Here is a 20,255-nt window from a genome sequence, read left to right as displayed (position 1 = left end):
TAAATTTTGGTTCATCATTGTGAAATACTACTTTTTAGGGTATGTTTGATTCGAAAAATTGTAAATACTGAACATAACAGTACATGACGAAACAAGATAGTACATGACGGATAAAACCATACCGGAAAGATATAGATCAGATACATGAATTGTTCAATATAAACTAATGTATTAGTTTTCTAATGAATCTAAAAAGTAGAAATTTGTTTATAATTACAGGAGTATATTATTTTGAAGATTAAATAAAGTATCCCAATAATTTTTATTTTTATTTTTGTTGAAAAAGGAATAAAATCAAAAAATGAAAACCGGGCTGGACCGGTAGTGGACAGGCCCATATTAACACATATAAGAGCGATTCCAATTAGGGTTTTTCATCGGAGAGGTTTTCGTCACAGCACGGACACGAGCTTTAGCACTAGCAGCAATGGTGAGTAATATCTATCGTTTCAGATCCTCCTTACACCATTTTCCTAATAAGTTTCATCATCATTTCTTCACAGTGTCTTCGTTTCTCTGATTTTAACACTTATCATAATTGTTTATTATTTCTTAGGCTCCCAAAAAAGGTGTTAAAGCTCCAGTTGCAGCTTCTAAGAAGAAGCCTGTAAGTATCCGCTTTCATTTTAATCTGATTTTAGATTTATTTTTTTTGTTATTCATTGTTTTGTTTTGTAAATGATTTTGTTTTTGTATTGTAATTGTAGGAGAAGGTTACAAACCCGCTTTTCGAGAAGCGTCCAAAACAGTTTGGGATCGGTGGTGCATTGCCGCCGAAGAGGGATTTGACGAGATTCGTGAAATGGCCTAAGACTGTTCAGATTCAGAGGAAAAAGAGGATTTTGAAGCAGAGGTTGAAGGTTCCACCAGCTTTGAACCAGTTCACCAAAACCCTTGACAAAAACCTAGGTCAGAAAAAACTAATGAATTTTGCAATTGTTTTTTATTTTGTTTGTTATTAGGCACATTTAAAACATATTAATATGTTATTTGGTGTAATTGGTAAAGTATAGATTATTATGATTGAATTGTAGAATCAATAACCCTTGGTTTTGAGATAACTTATCTATGCTTGTGAAATTAACTTGATAATGAGTTTTAATCTGCCTTCTATTTTTTAACTGCTATACCTTAAGTTGTAGCTCACGTGTAACGGCGCTGCTAATCATTTCTTTCATCTGGGTTATGATGTTAATCAATGAATTGTTTAGGTTATATTAGAGTCTAGAGGGAGTATTTATGAATTGCTTTCATGTTTTATGACATTCTTTTTTCAATTTTTGCGGATTTTGATTATATTTGGTTGTTGGTTTCTCTGCAGCCACAAGCTTGTTCAAGATACTTCTGAAGTACAGGCCTGAGGATAAGCAAGAAAAGAAGGAGAGGCTATTGAAGAAGGCTCAGGCAGAGGCTGAGGGAAAAACAGTTGAAACTAAGAAGCCCATTAATGTGAAATTTGGTCTTAAACATGTTACCTGGCTTATTGAGCAGGTTGTCACTTTTTTTCTTGTTACTGTATGGTTTAAGTTTTTCCCTTGATTTTTTTGTTGATATTGATTAATGAGTTGCTAAGCTATCTTTTACTAACAGAACAAAGCCCAGCTTGTTGTGATTGCTCATGATGTGGACCCAATTGAATTGGTTGTCTGGCTTCCAGCATTGTGCAGGAAGATGGAAATTCCATACTGTATTGTCAAGGGCAAGGCCCGTCTTGGAACTGTAAGTTGTGTTTTGCATTCTTTGTTGATGACTGAATTAAATTTTGTTGACATCACTTAGTTAACGACTTACTTAACATATTAACATTTTAACAGGTTGTCCACAAGAAAACCGCATCTGTTTTGTGCTTGACAACTGTTAAAAATGAAGATAAAATGGAGTTCAGCAGGGTCCTTGAGGCGATCAAGGTGGCATGGAATTTCATTTTTGTTTTCACTCAATTGTTTATACTCTTGCCAGTAGCACTGATGTATTTGATATTGTTTTTATGGCAGGCAAACTTCAACGACAAATATGATGAGTATAGGAAGAAGTGGGGTGGTGGAATCATGGGTTCCAAATCCCAAGCCAAAACCAAGGCGAAGGAAAGGCTCATTGCCAAGGAGGCTGCCCAGAGGATGACCTAGGAGTTGTGCTATATTTTGTTGCTTGCATATGCCCTTTTTGTGTTGTTTACTTAAATTGAAGTATTTTTGTAGTTTGGTTTTTGGAATTATCATCACAGAAACATTTTTTATTTACAATTCAGAGTATTTTTTCTTTAAATTTATCCGGGTTTTGTTCTAACTAGATTGCCCTGGTGGCAAATTTTTGTTACAATCATAGGATCAAATATACCTTTTAAAAATCATAGAATCAAGTTCGGTTCATTCCAATTCTTCATTGCCCCTGTTCTGCATACCTTACTGTGCTTGTTAAATTATATTAGGAGTGGATTGGCATATTAATTGTCTTATCAAAACAATATATAAATGCTTGAAGCAACATTTGTCTCTATACAGCTCTAACTGGAAATGGTGACGGTGCCTTAGCGGGATGGTCATGGTTTGGTTAATGAAGAAAACCAAACCCAACTCAGTTGGCTTCAACTGAACCAAATTGCTTGATACTGTTTTAAGGTTCTGTTAACTAGGCTCTTGGGCTTCTGAACCAAACTGTTCTAAATCTGTATCAAAATCTGAACCATAAAAACCTAAAGGCTTACTAAACAATCTCATCATACATTTCATCTGCACTGAAAAAAAACTAAACAATCTTATCATACATTTCATCTGCACTGAAAACGAAATAATGAGTTTATCACATTCAAATAAATGTTTGAATCCTCACCGAAATCTCAGAATTAATGCTTCCATATACCTGCGGAAAAGTTTCAAATCTCAAAGAATACAAAGAAGAATTGATGCTTGTTACGGAGAAACATGTTCAGCGTCATGACTAATTCTCACGCCATTGCCGCCTTAACTCGCAACTTTAACTCTTGCTGGATGAGCTAATGGAGTGACAAATGGTCATGCTATCACCATCATATCTCGTGACAGCGTCAGCGGTGGTCGTCTTAATCTTGTCATTGATGATGGTGGTGAATCCTGGTGATTCTCTATGGTGGTGGATCTGGTATGTGGTGACGACGGTGGAACTAATGGAACTGAACAATGACATTTTGACCATGGATGGTTCGGTGAACCACAGTTTGGAATTTTTAATTTATGGTTCTGTTAAAAATGGTTCGGTTCAATTCAGTTTTATGGTTTTTCTGCCCACCCCCAATGGTGTACTAGTGCAATGGTGATGTTGTGTGAGCAAAGACGATAGGTTTTAATATAAAGAAAATGTTAAACAGTGCCTTCGGGACACTGGTTAAACATTTAAAAATAGAAATTATGTCTTAAAATGTGTGCATTCAATACATCAAAAGTATCAAAAGTTGTTTTTTCAATATTAATTTTATTTTTTATTTTCTTTATATCAAAAGTATCGAAAGTTGTTTTTTTCAATATTAATTTTATTTTTTATTTTCTTTTTTGGTATGCTTAATAAGTGTCCCAGAAACGCTGATTAGCATGACCCTTGATATAATAGAATGTGCAAGAAATAATTTTGTTAAAGATTGTGGTGATGGCGGATAGTTTTATACGGGAGACCAAAGAAGGAATGGCGAGGTTACAAGGAACTTTGGGAAGCAGAGGTACCGATCAATGAATTGTTGGAAGAAAAGCAATGTCGATTTTCTTTTTTTAATTAGTAAAATGGTCACTTAAAAATATATTTTTTTAGATTGGTTCCTTAAAGAAAAAAAGGTCCGAATAGGTTCCTTAAAGAAAAAAATGTCAGAATAGGTTCCTTAAAAACATCTCCGTTAATCAGTTTGGTCGCTAAAAAAATGTCTGAATAGGACCAAACTGATTAACGGAAATATGTTTAAGGACCTATTCGGACCTTTTTTTCCTTTAAGGACCTATTATGATATTTTTTTCTCTAAGAGACTAATATGAAACCAAAAATATCTTTAAGGGACCATTTTACTAATTAAAACTTTTTTTTTGTTCAAGTAGAGCAATGTCGATTCTTTAATCGCACTAGTTACTACTCTAATGTTTGTAGATTGTACACGTTCAAACCTCACTTCTTTTTTTTTTTTTTTTTTTTTTTGCGATTTTAAATTTTGTCTATACTCTATAGAAGTATAAATTATACAGTTTTTTATTTATTTTATTTTACTTAAAATTATACAGTAATATTTTGTCACTCTTTGCTGCCAAGATTCATTTTTTGTGTGTGATATATTATGAACAACTTTTGTATGATTTCAAGAATATCACGTATTCGATTGAGTGCAAGTGCAGTCACAAATTAAGGTTTAGATTCTAACATCAGAATTTTATATTAAAGTAAAATTAAAAACTATTTAAATATCTGAAGCATTCAATTATGATCAAACGGTTCTCGAAAGCTGCATCATGACTGCATCCATTCCGATTGCATTTAACCCCCCAATCCCTCTTTTCTAAATTTCGATTGAAAAATTCTCTTTATAATCATTGCATTTAAGAATGTTGTTTAGATTTGTGGATATTTTTATGTCCATCGATGTTCATATTGAGCAGGAGAGATGTCGAATGAATAGATGAATATTTATTAGTTTTGAGATTTTGCAGGGACTAATTTTTTTTTTTTTTTACAGAGATCAAAATTAAAATGAAGCATAAATATCGCGACAAACTAAATATATTATTTTTCTTTTGTTTTTTTGTTATATCTTATGTTTAAAACTAAATTTTTAAAATTGCATAAATTATTAGTTAGTTCTTCATCTTTTAACGTCATATTCCAAAAAACATAACTCAAGCATATTATTGACAAAAAAGTAAATCCAGTATTGCTCAAGTTAGAGATCAAACTTGAATTCTCTTGATTAAAAAAATATTTTTAAAAATAATCTAAAATTGAGAGTTTTACTTTTTAATTTGGAAATTTAAATGTTGGAAATTTTAATTAAAGAAGTGGTGAAAACACATATAATATACCTTGACATTTATTTTTATTTATTTTTAATATTTTATTAATAATATACAATTTGTTTTTCTTCATTTTCATGTGTTAAATACGACTCTTGAAATCATACATATCAATCGCCAAAAATATCATCAATCAATTACATGCATGACAACACCAACCAATTATAAAGTTTAAATTAAAAAATTAAAATTTTAATATTGATAAATGATACACAATTCCCTCATTCTCATGTATTAAATATGAGTCTTGGAGTCATGCATATCAATCACAAAAAACTTATAAAACCAATTATTATATGCATAACACCATCAATATATTAGAATTTGTTCTCCTTAATCTTTCATGTAATATCATTTTTTCTACCTCTTATTTTTTTCATATTTTTTTTATTTTTCTATTTTATTTCCTTTCATCTTTTTTTGCATACATTCATAAAAAATTTATATTATAAAAACAATATATATCCTCTAACTATGTATAATACTATTAAAATAAATTTATGTTCATTATAAAAAAATATTGACAAAATTACACTGCAGATCTTTTATCTTATTTTTTTGTAACACTTTGGTCCTTTATCTTTTTTTGTAACATTTTGGTCCTTTATCTTTTATTTGTAACACTTTGGTCTTTTATCTTTTTTATTTGTAACACTTTAGTCCTTTTTTTTGTAACACTTTGGTCCTTATCTTATTTATTTATAAAAAATAAATGACCTAAATGTTACAAATAAAAAATAATAAAGGACCATAGTGTTACAAAAAAAAGATAAAGGACTAAAGTGTTACAAAAAAAGATAACGGACCAAAGTGTTACAAAAAAATAAGATAAAGGACATGCAGTGTAATTTTGCCAAAAATATTCATTCACTATTTATATATAATGTGGTTAAATATGTTTTTGGTCCCTATAAAATGAAGACCTTATAAGTTTAGTCCTTACTTAATTTTTAATATATAGTCCCTATAAAAATTTTCTTGCAAATAGTTTTTAGTCCCTACTAAAACTAAACTTGCTTAATTAACATTAAAATCTTAAATTTTTTAATGTTTTTTTATAGGCATGTTTAATATATCAAATAAAGTTTATTTACTAAAATTTAGAATTTTGTAACATTGATATAAATTAAATATGAATTTTTTAAACGAAAAAGTTAAAGATAAAAGTAACGAAAATCATAACATATAAATCAAATTTTGAGTTCATTTTTTTGGAGTAACTTTTTATGATGTGCCAAATGTACATACGAAAAAATAATTCAAAAATACATGTTAACTTAACGGTAGGGATCATCATAACTGAGTGCATGATAATTTTAGAAGGACTAAAAATATAATAAAAATCCTTCAATGCAAAAAAAAAAAAAGAAAAAATAAATAATAATAATAATAATAATTAAGTAAGTATTAAACTTAGGAGGTCACCATTTTGTAGGGAGCAAAAACATATTTAAACTTATATAATAATTACAATCCAAAAATAATTTTAAATAATCTAATCTATATAAGAAAGTTAATTGTTCTGGATAAGTCTAAACTACCCTTGCTCAAGGTGTTGCCATATGTCCCAAATGAGGATATTTGATGTCCAAAAATTTGATGATTGAACTAAAAGTACACTCATTTTCAAATGAAACCAAGTCATATGAGCCATTTGGGGCATTTGTGAGTGGAAAAATATTTTATCAAACCAAATTTTACATTGTAACCAAGACACTTAGCTATTTATATCATTTTCAGTTTGAATGAAACTAAGTCATCTAAGCCACAAACACATGTGACATCATTTTGCTTCTCTCAATGTCTCACCAAATTTCAAATTCAATTTTTTCCCCCTCATCACTTATTCAAAATCCTATATATCTTCACTCATTTTCATATCACTCACTTCTCTCTTCTTTCTAATATGCATTTTGAAATTCTGGTATACAAGAACCAGATGTTGTATAGAATGTCGAGACATCTGGTCTGACATGAATAACACGGCAAGGCATATAATATTAAAAAAAAAACGGATACTGAGGAATAATGTTCGATCAGATGTTCCAACATTTAATTTAAAGAGAATGTCGTACTTAATGTTGGAACATCTTACGCAACATAATAAAATTAACAAGTAAATAAACTGCACAGGAAATTGTTAACCCAGTTCAGCCAACCTGCCTACTCTGGGGGATACCAATCCAGGAAGGAAATTCACTAATAGCTCTAGTCACTAAGACCTCCAGCAAACCCTTTGAATTTACGTCTTACACTAAGACCTCCAGCAAACCCTCGGTTTACGTCTTACACTAAGACCTCCAGCAAATCCTAGGTTTACGCCTTATGACCTCGACACTACTCATGTAACTTCTGCCTAGGAACTCCTAGACATGAGATCCCATCTCACTTCCACTCACTCAACACAACCTGTGTTGTTTATATAATGTTGGGAATGATGTGGCAACAACTTACCAAGACACTACTTCACTCTTGCTTAAAAGCTTCAAGTGAATCACACACGGTAAACTCTGTACTTCAAAGCTTAGGAGTAACCTTACAATAACAAACTCAGTTCTTAACTCGTGTTATAGAATCCACAAGTAAGAATCACAATTAAAAATACAAACACTATCTCCTTGCTTAAAAGCTTCAGAGATATTACAATACTCAACTCATTACCTAAAGGTTTCTGAGTGAGGACATAGTGACCATCTCACAACCCGAGTGGTTCACTTACACCAACTCTCCTAGAGAGTGGCTTAAAGACACGAAACCCTAAAGACTACATCTTTGATGAACAATGGTTTCGGTTACCGAAATCTTGGTCTTGAGTCTTCTTTATATAGACAGAGCTAGCACACTCCTGATCATCCAAGATAAGCTTCAGAACACAGCTGGTCTTTGAGTCACGTCCAGCTAAGCAAATCAGACCTTACTAAAAACTTTCCTAAAATAGTTGATCCTCTTTAGGAAATAAACAATGTGTTGAATCATTCCATTAAGTCTTGATAAGAACATATCTGCACTAATAACGTCTTGATCAGATCAGATCTTGATATACACGTTTGTAGAGTGGATTTCCATATATAGCAGATACGTGTAATAAATGCGCGAGATTTGGGCAATCTGACTGTCGTACCCAAACATGTTACAACATTTGGTCCAACATCTTTTGTACCTAACATGTTGAAACATTTGATCCAACATCTTGCTTGTATATTTGTTTTAGCAAAATGAGGCCAACACACAAATATCCAACAATCTCCCCCTTTGGCAATTTTTGGCTAAAACAACTTCAGCCCATTAATTAGCATAGAGAGATTTAAAAACCATACAACCCTTCAAGTCAACGTGAGCACACAAATATGAAGGAAGGTAGAACATCTTCTATGTTACGTACTTCCAAAAGAATTCCTCAAATGAAAATAACGCACAGGGTAAAGAAATAAACTTTACCATAAACCATCAAAGGCATACACAGCAGCGGAATCATAACCAACTTAGCTTCATCCTTCAGTAGAGAGAAATAAACTCTCACAAGCACACTTGGGAAAAATAAATTCCCACATCAGCATCAAGATGTTTCAACATTTTGTAGCGCATCATAACATCCATACATTAAGCACACATAGGCAGAGAACTTGATATTGCATTACTCCCCCTTAATATCAGATTAGAGAAACTTTACTTTTGCTCCCCCTGAATACATCAGCTCATGCATCTCATCAGGCCATCAGAAAAAAAATGGTTCTTACTCCCCTTGAATTCATGCATGTCACAACACACACTACTACTTTCTTCATAGACAGGCTAGACTAGCATGTCACAACATCAGATACAACATCGTAAGACAAACACAAACAAACATACTACTCCCCCTTTTTAGCCACAAAATATGCCAAACAAAAACTTCGTGCATTAAGAGCAATAGTAATGAACATCACAGAAATCCATAGTGCAGAATATCAGAGCATAACAGATCCATATATTAGTATCTAGCAATCCATAGTCTTGAAATAGCAGAAGCATTACATCACGTACCAACAGAAAAGACAAATGTCCTCAACATTATGCTCCACATCATATAATCATCAGATACCATACATCACATACTGCTACCGCACACAAAACACATCACATATCACAACTTCTTAAGCAAACCACAAAGTAGCAGTTGGGAAGAGTAAATTCTCACATAGCGGAGAAAAATAAGTTCTCATGCATCCAGGATGTTCCAACATATGGCAAGACATCATCCAGAGCAAACAAATAGAGCTTTGCACAACAGAATAGTAACCACTTACTGCATTATGCTACTTCCCCTCAAAATCAGAATCAGAGCAAAAATTAATTTTACTCCCTCCAAATACATTGACACATGCTTATCAGAATGATCATCAGAAAACAATTCTTACTCCTCCTCAATTTTATCATCCATATCAGCACATAAGCATACAACAACACAGATTCAATACTACACCACTCAGATTAGCAGATGTCTAAGCATCAGACACCACATCATATAGTAGAACACATCCAACCACTAAAAGAGCATGCATATGTTTCAACATCAGGTAGCACAACAGACTTTAGCAGCAAAATATATCATGCCTACCAACTACTAAACTACTTCCCTTTTTAGTCAGAAGTTTAGACAAAATAGGGTCTTCATGCATTAATCAAAGAGTACAATAGTAGAGATATCCAGGAACATATTGCACAGAGCTACTACAAACGAAGACAACACCATGAGATACATACCTCATCAGATATAAATTAGCAGTGGAGTCATCATCAAATAGCCTAAAACAGATCACACTTTATCAGCACAAAATTTTCAACATGATGACCAAGATGTTTCACCATCTAGTAGCACATCAGATAGCACAGGTTCCTCCGGTATGGTATCAGAGCATTGACAACAAAGATGTTTCAACACATGTTAGCACAACACATAGCACATGTTAGCAAAGATGTTTCAACATGTCTATCTAGCATGGTATCAGAGCGAATAGGAGCAATCACAAAATACGTCACATGTTAGCAAAGATGTTGCAACATATGGTAGCACAGCTTCTAGCACAGGTTCTTCCAGCATGGTATCAAAGCACGTGGTCCTCCAATCAGGGCATGGAGCATCCATCTAACAAAAAACTCCCCTTGTACACATGATCCCATCTTTGTGCAAAGGAAGCACGATGAAAGGAAACATTGTCACAAAGAGCAACAAGCACATTCTGAGGGATCTTTTTCCCACCAGACTTTTTCTTTGAGGCAAAGGGTGTGATGTCTGGCACATCCTCCTCAACATCATACTTAGAGTCACTTGAAGATGCTTCCTTTCTTTTCAGACTCTGTTTCTTCTTACTAGCAGGCACATTAACCTCATACATATTCTTTTCATAATCAACCACTTCTTCATTAAGTGGCACAGTTTGATGACTTTCTTTAGACTGAGAGACCCTTCTTCAACCTCAGTAGAATTCTCTTCATCAGACCCTGTTTCTTCATCAGATGAGTCAGATGGGTCAACAGATGTCCCAATATCTTTCACCACAACAGTTTCTTGAGCAGGTTTCTGGACAATTGTAACATCAGCCTTAGGTTGGATCACAGATGTGTCAACGTCTGACACAACATCCTTTTCAGGAACAGTTTGTTTTTTTGGTTTATCAACAATAAAACCAATAGCATCTTTTGTTTGAGATGCAGCAGCAGCAAGAACATTAACATCTACAATTGTGTTTGTGGAATCAGCAACATACACACCAGCAGTGATAATAATGTCAGGAACTAGTAATACTTCTCATAGCTTATTTTTCCTTTAAATCACAAAGGGAGAAATAACCTCTCATATACTGAAGAAAATAAATTCTCACACATCAGAGAAAAATCAATTCTCAAAAATCAGATCAGGATGTGTAGACTTCTTCGGTGACATCATAGCATATCATATTTTATGAGAACATAAAGCTAGAGGTTTCAAAAGAGGATCTGAAACTGTCACATATAGTAGTAGTAATCACATTTATGACCATTATCACATCTGATCACAACACATCTGAACAAATATAGTACTTCTCAGCAGAATGCACATCCACACAAACAGTCATAGCATGATCAGTTCTCTTTCAGTCATACTTTGAGCAATAGCTTGGTCACATAGAAGATCATCAAGATCAGTTTCTTCCACCACAGTCTAAACTTTAATACTCCAAACCACCATCAGGTTTAAGACTCTCAGAGCCATATTAGCATCAGTTTGGGGAATTGTAGAACAGGTTTCAACAACACTAACAGGTTGGTCCAAGATGTTTCAACATCTAATGTGACATCAGACTCAAGTGAGGTTTCTTTGGGGGACACAACCACAACTTTAGTGGGGGATAACAAAGTGACAGAATCAACAACTTTGAAAGATGACACATGAAAAAATTTCAAAAAAAAAATGTCATCAACAACCACAGCATTCATACTAGACTGACCTATGGTTTAAGAGATCTTGGTTTATCTAGAATTACAATTTCAGAGGCAGATCTCACAGATGTTTCAACACTACCCACAACATTTGAACTGACAAAAACCTTTAACAGAGGTAACAAAATTTGATTCAACATTTAGGGGTGACAACTGAATCAATGAGGTTATCAAAACGAGTTTGGTAGGTTTATTAACATCATCAACAAACATAGATAGACTTTCTAGGACCTTTTGAGAGATAAGATTAACCTGGATAATGGATTTAGAAATAGGTTTCCTAGATGATGCACATTTTGTTGACCAAGCAAAATAAGAGTAGATTCAGATGGATTCAAAGTATTCACAGACCTTTTATGCATTCCCTTCTGACACGTGAGTGATCACACTGTCCATTTCACTTCCTTGCTGATCTTACAGGAAACATGTCTCGAATAATGTTCTAACATTCAGTCAGACATTGTCTTCTTTTACTTGCATTGATCAACACATCTTCAAACATATTGTCTTCCACTTGATTCTAAGTGTTCTCCTTTCACTTATACTTAGTGACACATACCAAGACATCTGAATATCTGAATTTGTGACATCTCTCAATAATGAAGACTCTTGGAAAGTCCTTCCAAAAAAATCTGTAGAGAAAAATAAATTCTCCCAGACTCAACCATTTAACCACTCAAGAGATATGTGGATAACTGATATAATTATTCAGCTTTACATGACTAGAATCAACCATGCCTTGTTAATAATTTCAAAATGTCACAACATGTTGTCTGACATCATATTCTCATATGAGGCATAAGATCTCCACAAGCTTGTACAACACTCTAGACAATATATATGTACCAATGCAATCCACAGATAAACACATGACTCTATCTGTCATAGATAATCAGGGCTCCATCTGAAGATGAAAACTCGAGCACTAAATGAAAGCGTATGAAAGACTTCATGCTTTCAAGTTGAAGAGAAACACCAACTCCCTCAGTAGAGTCGATTCTGAGACAGATACTCTCACTTCTTGAGAATACATCCAAGCATTCTGACCTCTTCACTTATCAAGGACACATCTGATCAATGTCCTAGTAGAACCACACTATGTATCATGACCTTTTGAATAGGCAGGATGTCATACATACAAGGTGTAAAGTCACTCACAAACTCCAAAACATCTTAGTTTGCTTAAAAGCTTGACTAAGATCCTGATTATCAACCTTTTTCTAGAGTGAATTGCAACAGAAGAAAATCAAAGAAAATTATCAAACCTCAGTATTTGACAATATTCTTTTGCCCTTACATTCACTAGTAGTTGTTGATACTAGTGGAATAAATAGTCATGCATTGCTAGAGCAAACTATTAAGGCAAGATCAGAACCTCCACATTCTGATTCACATAGTCAGAAACACGTCTTCTAACCATACAGCTTGAGCAACCCCATGCACAATCTCAAGCATCTTCCACAGAACAGCCATCAGTAAATATGATGTTACAACATCATTTGGAACATCAGCTTCTGATTTTGGAACCCAATTACATTGGTTCATAAATCATCATTCAAAAGGACTCATTGCGCATAGACATCATTCAATAAGCTCCCAATAGAGTACCATCAATGCAGATCATCCAGGTTTTTCAAAACACCTGAATACCATGAAGAGAAATAGATTCTCATATACTCTCTGAACCATAAAGTTCAGACTGCATAATTGCACAACTCTTCAGACAAATACATCAGTTTTATGCATAACTTCAACAGAGGATATATAGATACTTAGCTCCCATTAAATTATTTATCATTTATCAGATAGGATTACCTTCTCACACAAGGTAGAACATTAGATCTGACATAATTCTTCTGCACATATATGGCACCAACAGATAACATCCACTCATGACAGTTATTCTTACAAAAAAGTCATTCCAGATTAGGTCAGTTGCTTGACCTTGTACTCCACCCTGAGTAGAACCAGCTTCCTTGGCTGAAGAAGCAGATGTTGGAGAAGATGTTTCAACATTAATTCTGACATCAATCTCAATCCCATCGGTTTCATCCTGAACTATGGTCTGAAGATACCATAGTAGTCCATAACTCTTGCAAGGGGACACAGGAGAATCAACCATCAGTAGTTGATCAACCTTCAATATCAAATCATCCACACATGCAGGGACGTGCATATTTTACATCTCAAAAAAATTCTTCTAATGTTCCAACCCCTTGTCTTACTTTGAGATGTTTGATGCCATTCTTCTGAACCTATAGAGGAGATTCCCTCTAACAGGTATCTGGAACACTTTGATCCAACATAATATCAGGTACCACAGATGTGACAGTACTTAGCACAACATCAGTCTTAGGTGCCAAAGATGTACCAACATTCGACACAACATCATTTTCAGAGACAGATCCTTTGAGAGACTCATCAACAAACTCACTTGTGACCTTAGTGGAAGCATTAAATACATCAGATGGATTTCCCTTGATTAGTGTGCACCAGACAATGGAGAGAGGGATGCAACATTTACTTCCTTTCACTTCAACACAAACACACATCTTGAAGGGAAGTAAAAACTTCTTCAATCTTAATTCAAAAGATATCTTTAACGCACAAGGTAAAGAATTAACTTCACCAAAAATACCAGAGAACCATAATCCTTTGGTCCCAAAAAAATAAATCCTCCTTGTTTAATCATGCATTCATACAACTAGATATTATCACAAGAATATAGCATGCATGGTTAAAACATCATATAACACATCAACACTGCACACAACTTCAACTACCACTTACTTGGATCAGACATGAACTAACCCAAGAGGTCAACCATATGTTGATCGTGTCCCAACAAACTTATCTAAGACATGTTTCTAGCGTAGAAACCATCTCAGACACAGATGCCTCCTCTTCCAAATCAGGAGAAGGTTCCAAACATATGTAACCAACACACACACTTGTTTAGCACCCAAGCATCTGCCATGCCCTACTGTCATCCAACAAGATTCTGCAGAATCTGCTCGTCAGATGTTCCAACATCTGGTAAGACATCAGTTCCCTTTTAACGGAACACACCAAGAAATCCTTTATCAAAGCCAATGGAGGTTAGCTTTTTAGAGTTGGAAGCAAAAATAAATTGCTCATAACTTCCTTCAGATCCTTTTTCAACAAACTCATACGTGAGCGCCTTTATGAGTGGACTTGAGATCACCCCCAAGTATCTTTGGCATCTCTAACAAGTTAAAAAAAAAACTCTCCTCGAGCATCACCACACCAAGGATTACATCATAAAACAGAGTGGTGCATCCTCAACAAATAAAACCACCAGGAGTTATCCATCAGATATATATGCAGCGGAATTCAAATCACAAAACTCCTAAACAAACTTCAGGCATAATACAATAACACAGGTTTGAAAATAAATCAAACCATACAGCAACTCATCACAAGATCTACACGCCTGAACAACAATAAATAGGTCTAATACACACCCTGTCATGAATAGTCCATCCTCCACTTCTAGGGACCATTCAATTAATATGAACTTCTCCAAGTTCAAACAAGTCTTCAGTATTCCTTACTTGCCCATGACCAGAAAGTATCTTCCATAGGATCTCATCCAGAAAACAGAACAGGATGCCTGCTCTGATACCAATTGAAATTCTGGTATACCAGAACCAGATGTTGTATAGAATGTCGAGACATCTGGTCTGACATGAATAACACGGCAAGGCATATAATATTAAAAAAAACGGATACTGAGGAATAATGTTCGATCAGATGTTCCAACATTTAATTTAAAGAGAATGTCGTACTTAATGTTGGAACATCTTACGCAACATAATAAAATCAACAAGTAAATAAACTGCACAGGAAATTGTTAACCCAGTTCAGCCAACCTGCCTACTCTGGGGGATACCAATCCAGGAAGGAAATCCACTAATAGCTCTAGTCACTAAGACCTCCAGCAAACCCTTTGAATTTACGTCTTACACTAAGACCTCCAGCAAACCCTCGGTTTACGTCTTACACTAAGACCTCCAGCAAATCCTAGGTTTACGCCTTATGACCTCGACACTACTCATGTAACTTCTGCCTAGGAACTCCTAGACATGAGATCCCATCTCACTTCCACTCACTCAACACAACCTGTGTTGTTTATATAATGTTGGGAATGATGTGGCAACAACTTACCAAGACACTACTTCACTCTTGCTTAAAAGCTTCAAGTGAATCACACACGGTAAACTCTGTACTTCAAAGCTTAGGAGTAACCTTACAATAACAAACTCAGTTCTTAACTCGTGTTATAGAATCCACAAGTAAGAATCACAATTAAAAATACAAACACTATCTCCTTGCTTAAAAGCTTCAGAGATATTACAATACTCAACTCATTACCTAAAGGTTTCTGAGTGAGGACATAGTGACCATCTCACAACCCGAGTGGTTCACTTACACCAACTCTCCTAGAGAGTGGCTTAAAGACACGAAACCCTAAAGACTACATCTTTGATGAACAATGGTTTCGGTTACCGAAATCTTGGTCTTGAGTCTTCTTTATATAGACAGAGCTAGCACACTCCTGATCATCCAAGATAAGCTTCAGAACACAGCTGGTCTTTGAGTCACGTCCAGCTAAGCAAATCAGACCTTACTAAAAACTTTCCTAAAATAGTTGATCCTCTTTAGGAAATAAACAATGTGTTGAATCATTCCATTAAGTCTTGATAAGAACATATCTGCACTAATAACGTCTTGATCAGATCAGATCTTGATATACACGTTTGTAGAGTGGATTTCCATATATAGCAGATACGTGTAATAAATGTGCGAGATTTGGGCAATCTGACTGTCGTACCCAAACATGTTACAACATTTGGTCCAACATCTTTTGTACCTAACATGTTGAAACATTTGATCCAACATCTTGCTTGTATATTTGTTTTAGCAAAATGAGGCCAACACACAAATATCCAACACATTTTTTATAGCATTCATCTGAAATCCTAATTGATAAAATTTTTAAAATAATTATCAAATGTGAGAAAGTTGTAACCAATTACAATTTTTTTTATTTTTAAAAAACTATCTTATACGGAATAAGTTCTAATTTATATAAATTTCAAATAACTATCATATATGAGACAATTTCTAACTGATAAAAATTTCAAAATAATGACAACTTCTAAATTATAAAAATTTAGAAAAAAAAAAACTTTTATACGGGATAAGTTCTAGCATATATAAATTTCAAATTAATGATCATATATTGGACAAATTCTAACTTATAAAGATTTCAAAATACTTATCATATGCGAGACAAGTTCTAAATTATAAAAATTTCAAAAAACTTATTTTATACGTCTAACTTATATAAATTCCAAATTAACTTTTTGTATAGGATAAATTCTAACTGAAAAAATTGAGAAATATTTATTAAACGTGAGACAAGTTATAAATTATATTTTTTTTTTAAAAAAAAAAACTTAATTTATATGGGATAATTTCGAACTTATATAAATTTAAAATTAATTATCATATACGAGACAAATTCTAACTTATAAAAATTTCAAAAAACTTATTTTATGAGGGATAATTTCTAACTTTGTTTTCCAATGTTCTTTGGTTAACAAGAATGATGTAACTATTTAAAATCTTATGTCCTTTAGGTGCATGTTCAAAGTGAATCTTATGTCTTTTCACAATTTTACACCATATAACTATTTTTACCTTTAGAACTAATCAAAATTCATAATTAACAGTTTGCAAAAAATATAGTTGTATGCATATTTCCAATAAAATTCTAAATACTTATTAACTACATCTAAATTTTAAAAACATTTTCTTCCAATTTTGATTACCAAACTATAACTTAAAAAAATATCGTTGTAACGTTACGACTCGTGCGATAGCAAGGATCTATTACTAGTAGTATATAACAAAGACAATTTGTAAAAAAAACAACAAGGACATTTCTTATAAAAGATTTTAGAAAGGGAATTACTTTTCTAAAACTAGTTGGCCAAGTTTTTTTTATGTATTCAAATCACCAAAAGGTTCAACCTTTAAATAATAGAATCATTTATTTAAGATTCTTTGCCTTTTATTTTATTTAAGATAAGATTCTTTGTTTTTATTTTTATTTGATATTTAAGTTTGTCATTATATTATGGTGCTATTTTTTTTTGTAAAACTTATTAAATGAATAAATCATTCAATTTTTTATGTATTCGTCATAAATAATAGTTTCGTGTATATTTTTTAATAAAAAATTAGAAATTTGATTAGGAATATTTAGGATAATTTAGTAAATTTGATAGTAATTAACTTTATTTATATTATTATTATTATTAGTTAATAGTATTTTTGTTTATAAAAAATATTGTTTATGTTTTTATTTCTTTTTTTTTATGGAATGTTTCTATTTTTATATTCCTAATTTTATGCATATTCATTATTTTTTCTATACTTTTTTTATTGACTATTTTATTCTATTTTTTCTTTTAATAATTTATTGAGTTGATCATATTATTACGTTTTTTATGCTATTTTTATGAGTATAGATAGTTTTGTTCCAATCTACGATATGTTGTTTCTATTTTTAAGCATATCATTTTTTTTTTTGTATTTATGTTATATATATATATATATATATATATATATATATATATATATATATATATATATATATATATATATATATATATATATATAGTGAAATTACAATGAAAGATATAAAACTCGCAACATGATTAAAAGTAATAAGGATAAATTAGTAACTTTATTTAGTAGTAAACTTGATAGTAATATTGTTTATGTTTCTGTTTTTTTTTTATGAAAAATATTGTTTATGTTTCTTTTATTAATTAATTATTTCTATATTATTATTTTTATGCGGTTTCTTCTTTTTTTTTTATATTATTTCTATAATTTTTTTTATTGACTAAAGCTCTGTTTGAATTGATGGAATGTGATGGAATGAAATGGAGTATAATAATGTTCTATTGTTTGGATTTATAAAATAATAATAATGGAATAGAATGGAAGATGATGTAATGGATTTCATCCAATACCACCACCACTTACCTTCAATTTTGTTCATCCCCTTTTTTAAAATATCCAAACAATAGAACGGAAGATTTATTTCATTCCGCTCCATCTCATTCCACCCTACTCTATTCCGCTCCGCTCCATTCCATTATATTCCATCAATCCAAACACAGCCTAAACTTTCTATAATGTTTTTATTGTTTTTTTTTTCTTCCTTTTTTTAGTAATTTTTTTATTGTTCTGTTTTGTTTTTATCTACAATTTGTTTTGTTCATATTTTTAAGTATATCATTTTTTTTTGTATTTATCTTATATTTTTTCTATATATTTGTTTTTTTTTGTATTTAACTTATATTATATATATCTTATATTTTTCTATATATACTTTTTTAGTAAAATTACAATGGCTTAACTATACATTTGGTCCCTTACGTTTATTTTAGGTTTCAATTTGGTCCCTTACGTTTAAAAAGTATCAATTTGGTCCCTTACGTTTATTTTAGGTTTCAAGTTGGTCTTTCCGTCAATTTTGTCACATGTGGCAGTCAATTTGCATACGTGGACTGACATGTGGCACTTGGACACGCTGACACGTGTACTGTTCAAACGGTGTTAGTGACAAAACTAACGGAAAAGACTAACTTGAAACTTAAAATAAACGTAAGGAACCAAATTGATACTTTTTAAACGTAAGGGACCAAATTGAAACCTAAATAAACGTAAGGGACCAAATGTGTAGTTAAGCCTTTATAACAATGAAGTATACAAAACTTGCAACGTGGTTAAAAGCAATAATGATAATTTATGAACTTTGGTGATAATCGATTTTAATATATTAGTAATAGATTAGTATATTAAAATATCATGATTGACACGTGTGTCATTATGCCATTTGCCAACTCAATTGAAAACTAGGCCCACACCATGCCACATCACCTTTCTGTTTGGCAAACAGAAGGGAGGACCAAAGTTTATAACAGAAATAAAATGTAGGGTTTTTTTGAAATATTTTTTTAAAATGTAAGTACTATTCTTAAATATCGAGTAAAATGTATGGACTAAAAACATATTTAACAATATGAGAGAGAAGAAGAAAAACAGACAATATTCTTTATCCATTTCGGTCCATAATGACCTACTTCCTCCGTCCCAAAATATAAGCAAAAATGAGTCAAAGAAAATTGATGTATTTGGTTAAGGATCTAGACCAAATAAATTCACTTTTGTTGATCATCTTTTTCTTATATTTTGGGACGGAGCGAGTACGTCTGGGGGAGAGAACAACTCTCCGTTCCTCTAATCTAATGAGTTTCGTTACAAATAGATTTCAAAAACTATTACAAGAATTACCCTTCAATCTTAATTCTATCATTTTTTCGAATCTCTATTGGTGACCAAGAGATTCAATTATTTAGATTTCCGTTTACAAAGTATTTCCCAACCCTATAATCTCAGAAAAGCACTCAACTTTTAACCCTAAAAGTTCCCTCATTTGATCTCTCTAAGATTGCTTTCTTTGTTTTCCTTTATCATGTTTATTTTGCTTATTATTATTATTAGGATCTTGTTAACATGTGCATATAGGGCACATGATAAGGTATCTTAATATAGAAATTTAACATTTAATGATACAAGACATTTAATGCTTAAAAAGTTAAAATGCACAAATTCTAAGACATAATTTCTATTTTTACTACCTTAACATGTGCCATATATGCACATGTTAACATT

The 20,255-nt window shown here is 32.4% G+C and overlaps 1 protein-coding gene and 1 pseudogene across 1 annotated transcript; both read left to right on the top strand.

Annotated features, from left to right (window-relative positions):
* LOC123914818 overlaps positions 1-20,255 on the top strand; it is a 51,526-nt pseudogene that overhangs the window by 7,468 nt on the left and 23,803 nt on the right.
* On the top strand, positions 332-2,265 carry LOC123917718 (60S ribosomal protein L7a-2). Its single transcript, XM_045969524.1, has 7 exons — positions 332-430; positions 557-607; positions 708-909; positions 1,322-1,491; positions 1,591-1,719; positions 1,815-1,907; positions 1,995-2,265. The coding sequence occupies exons 1-7, from the start codon at positions 428-430 to the stop codon at positions 2,124-2,126; spliced, it is 780 nt and encodes a 259-aa protein (XP_045825480.1). The 5' UTR covers positions 332-427; the 3' UTR covers positions 2,127-2,265.

The sequence above is a fragment of the Trifolium pratense genome, linkage group LG3 (genome assembly GCF_020283565.1).
Source record: "Trifolium pratense cultivar HEN17-A07 linkage group LG3, ARS_RC_1.1, whole genome shotgun sequence".
Lineage (NCBI taxonomy): Eukaryota > Viridiplantae > Streptophyta > Magnoliopsida > Fabales > Fabaceae > Trifolium > Trifolium pratense.
This window is presented reverse-complemented; position numbering and strand designations above follow the sequence as displayed.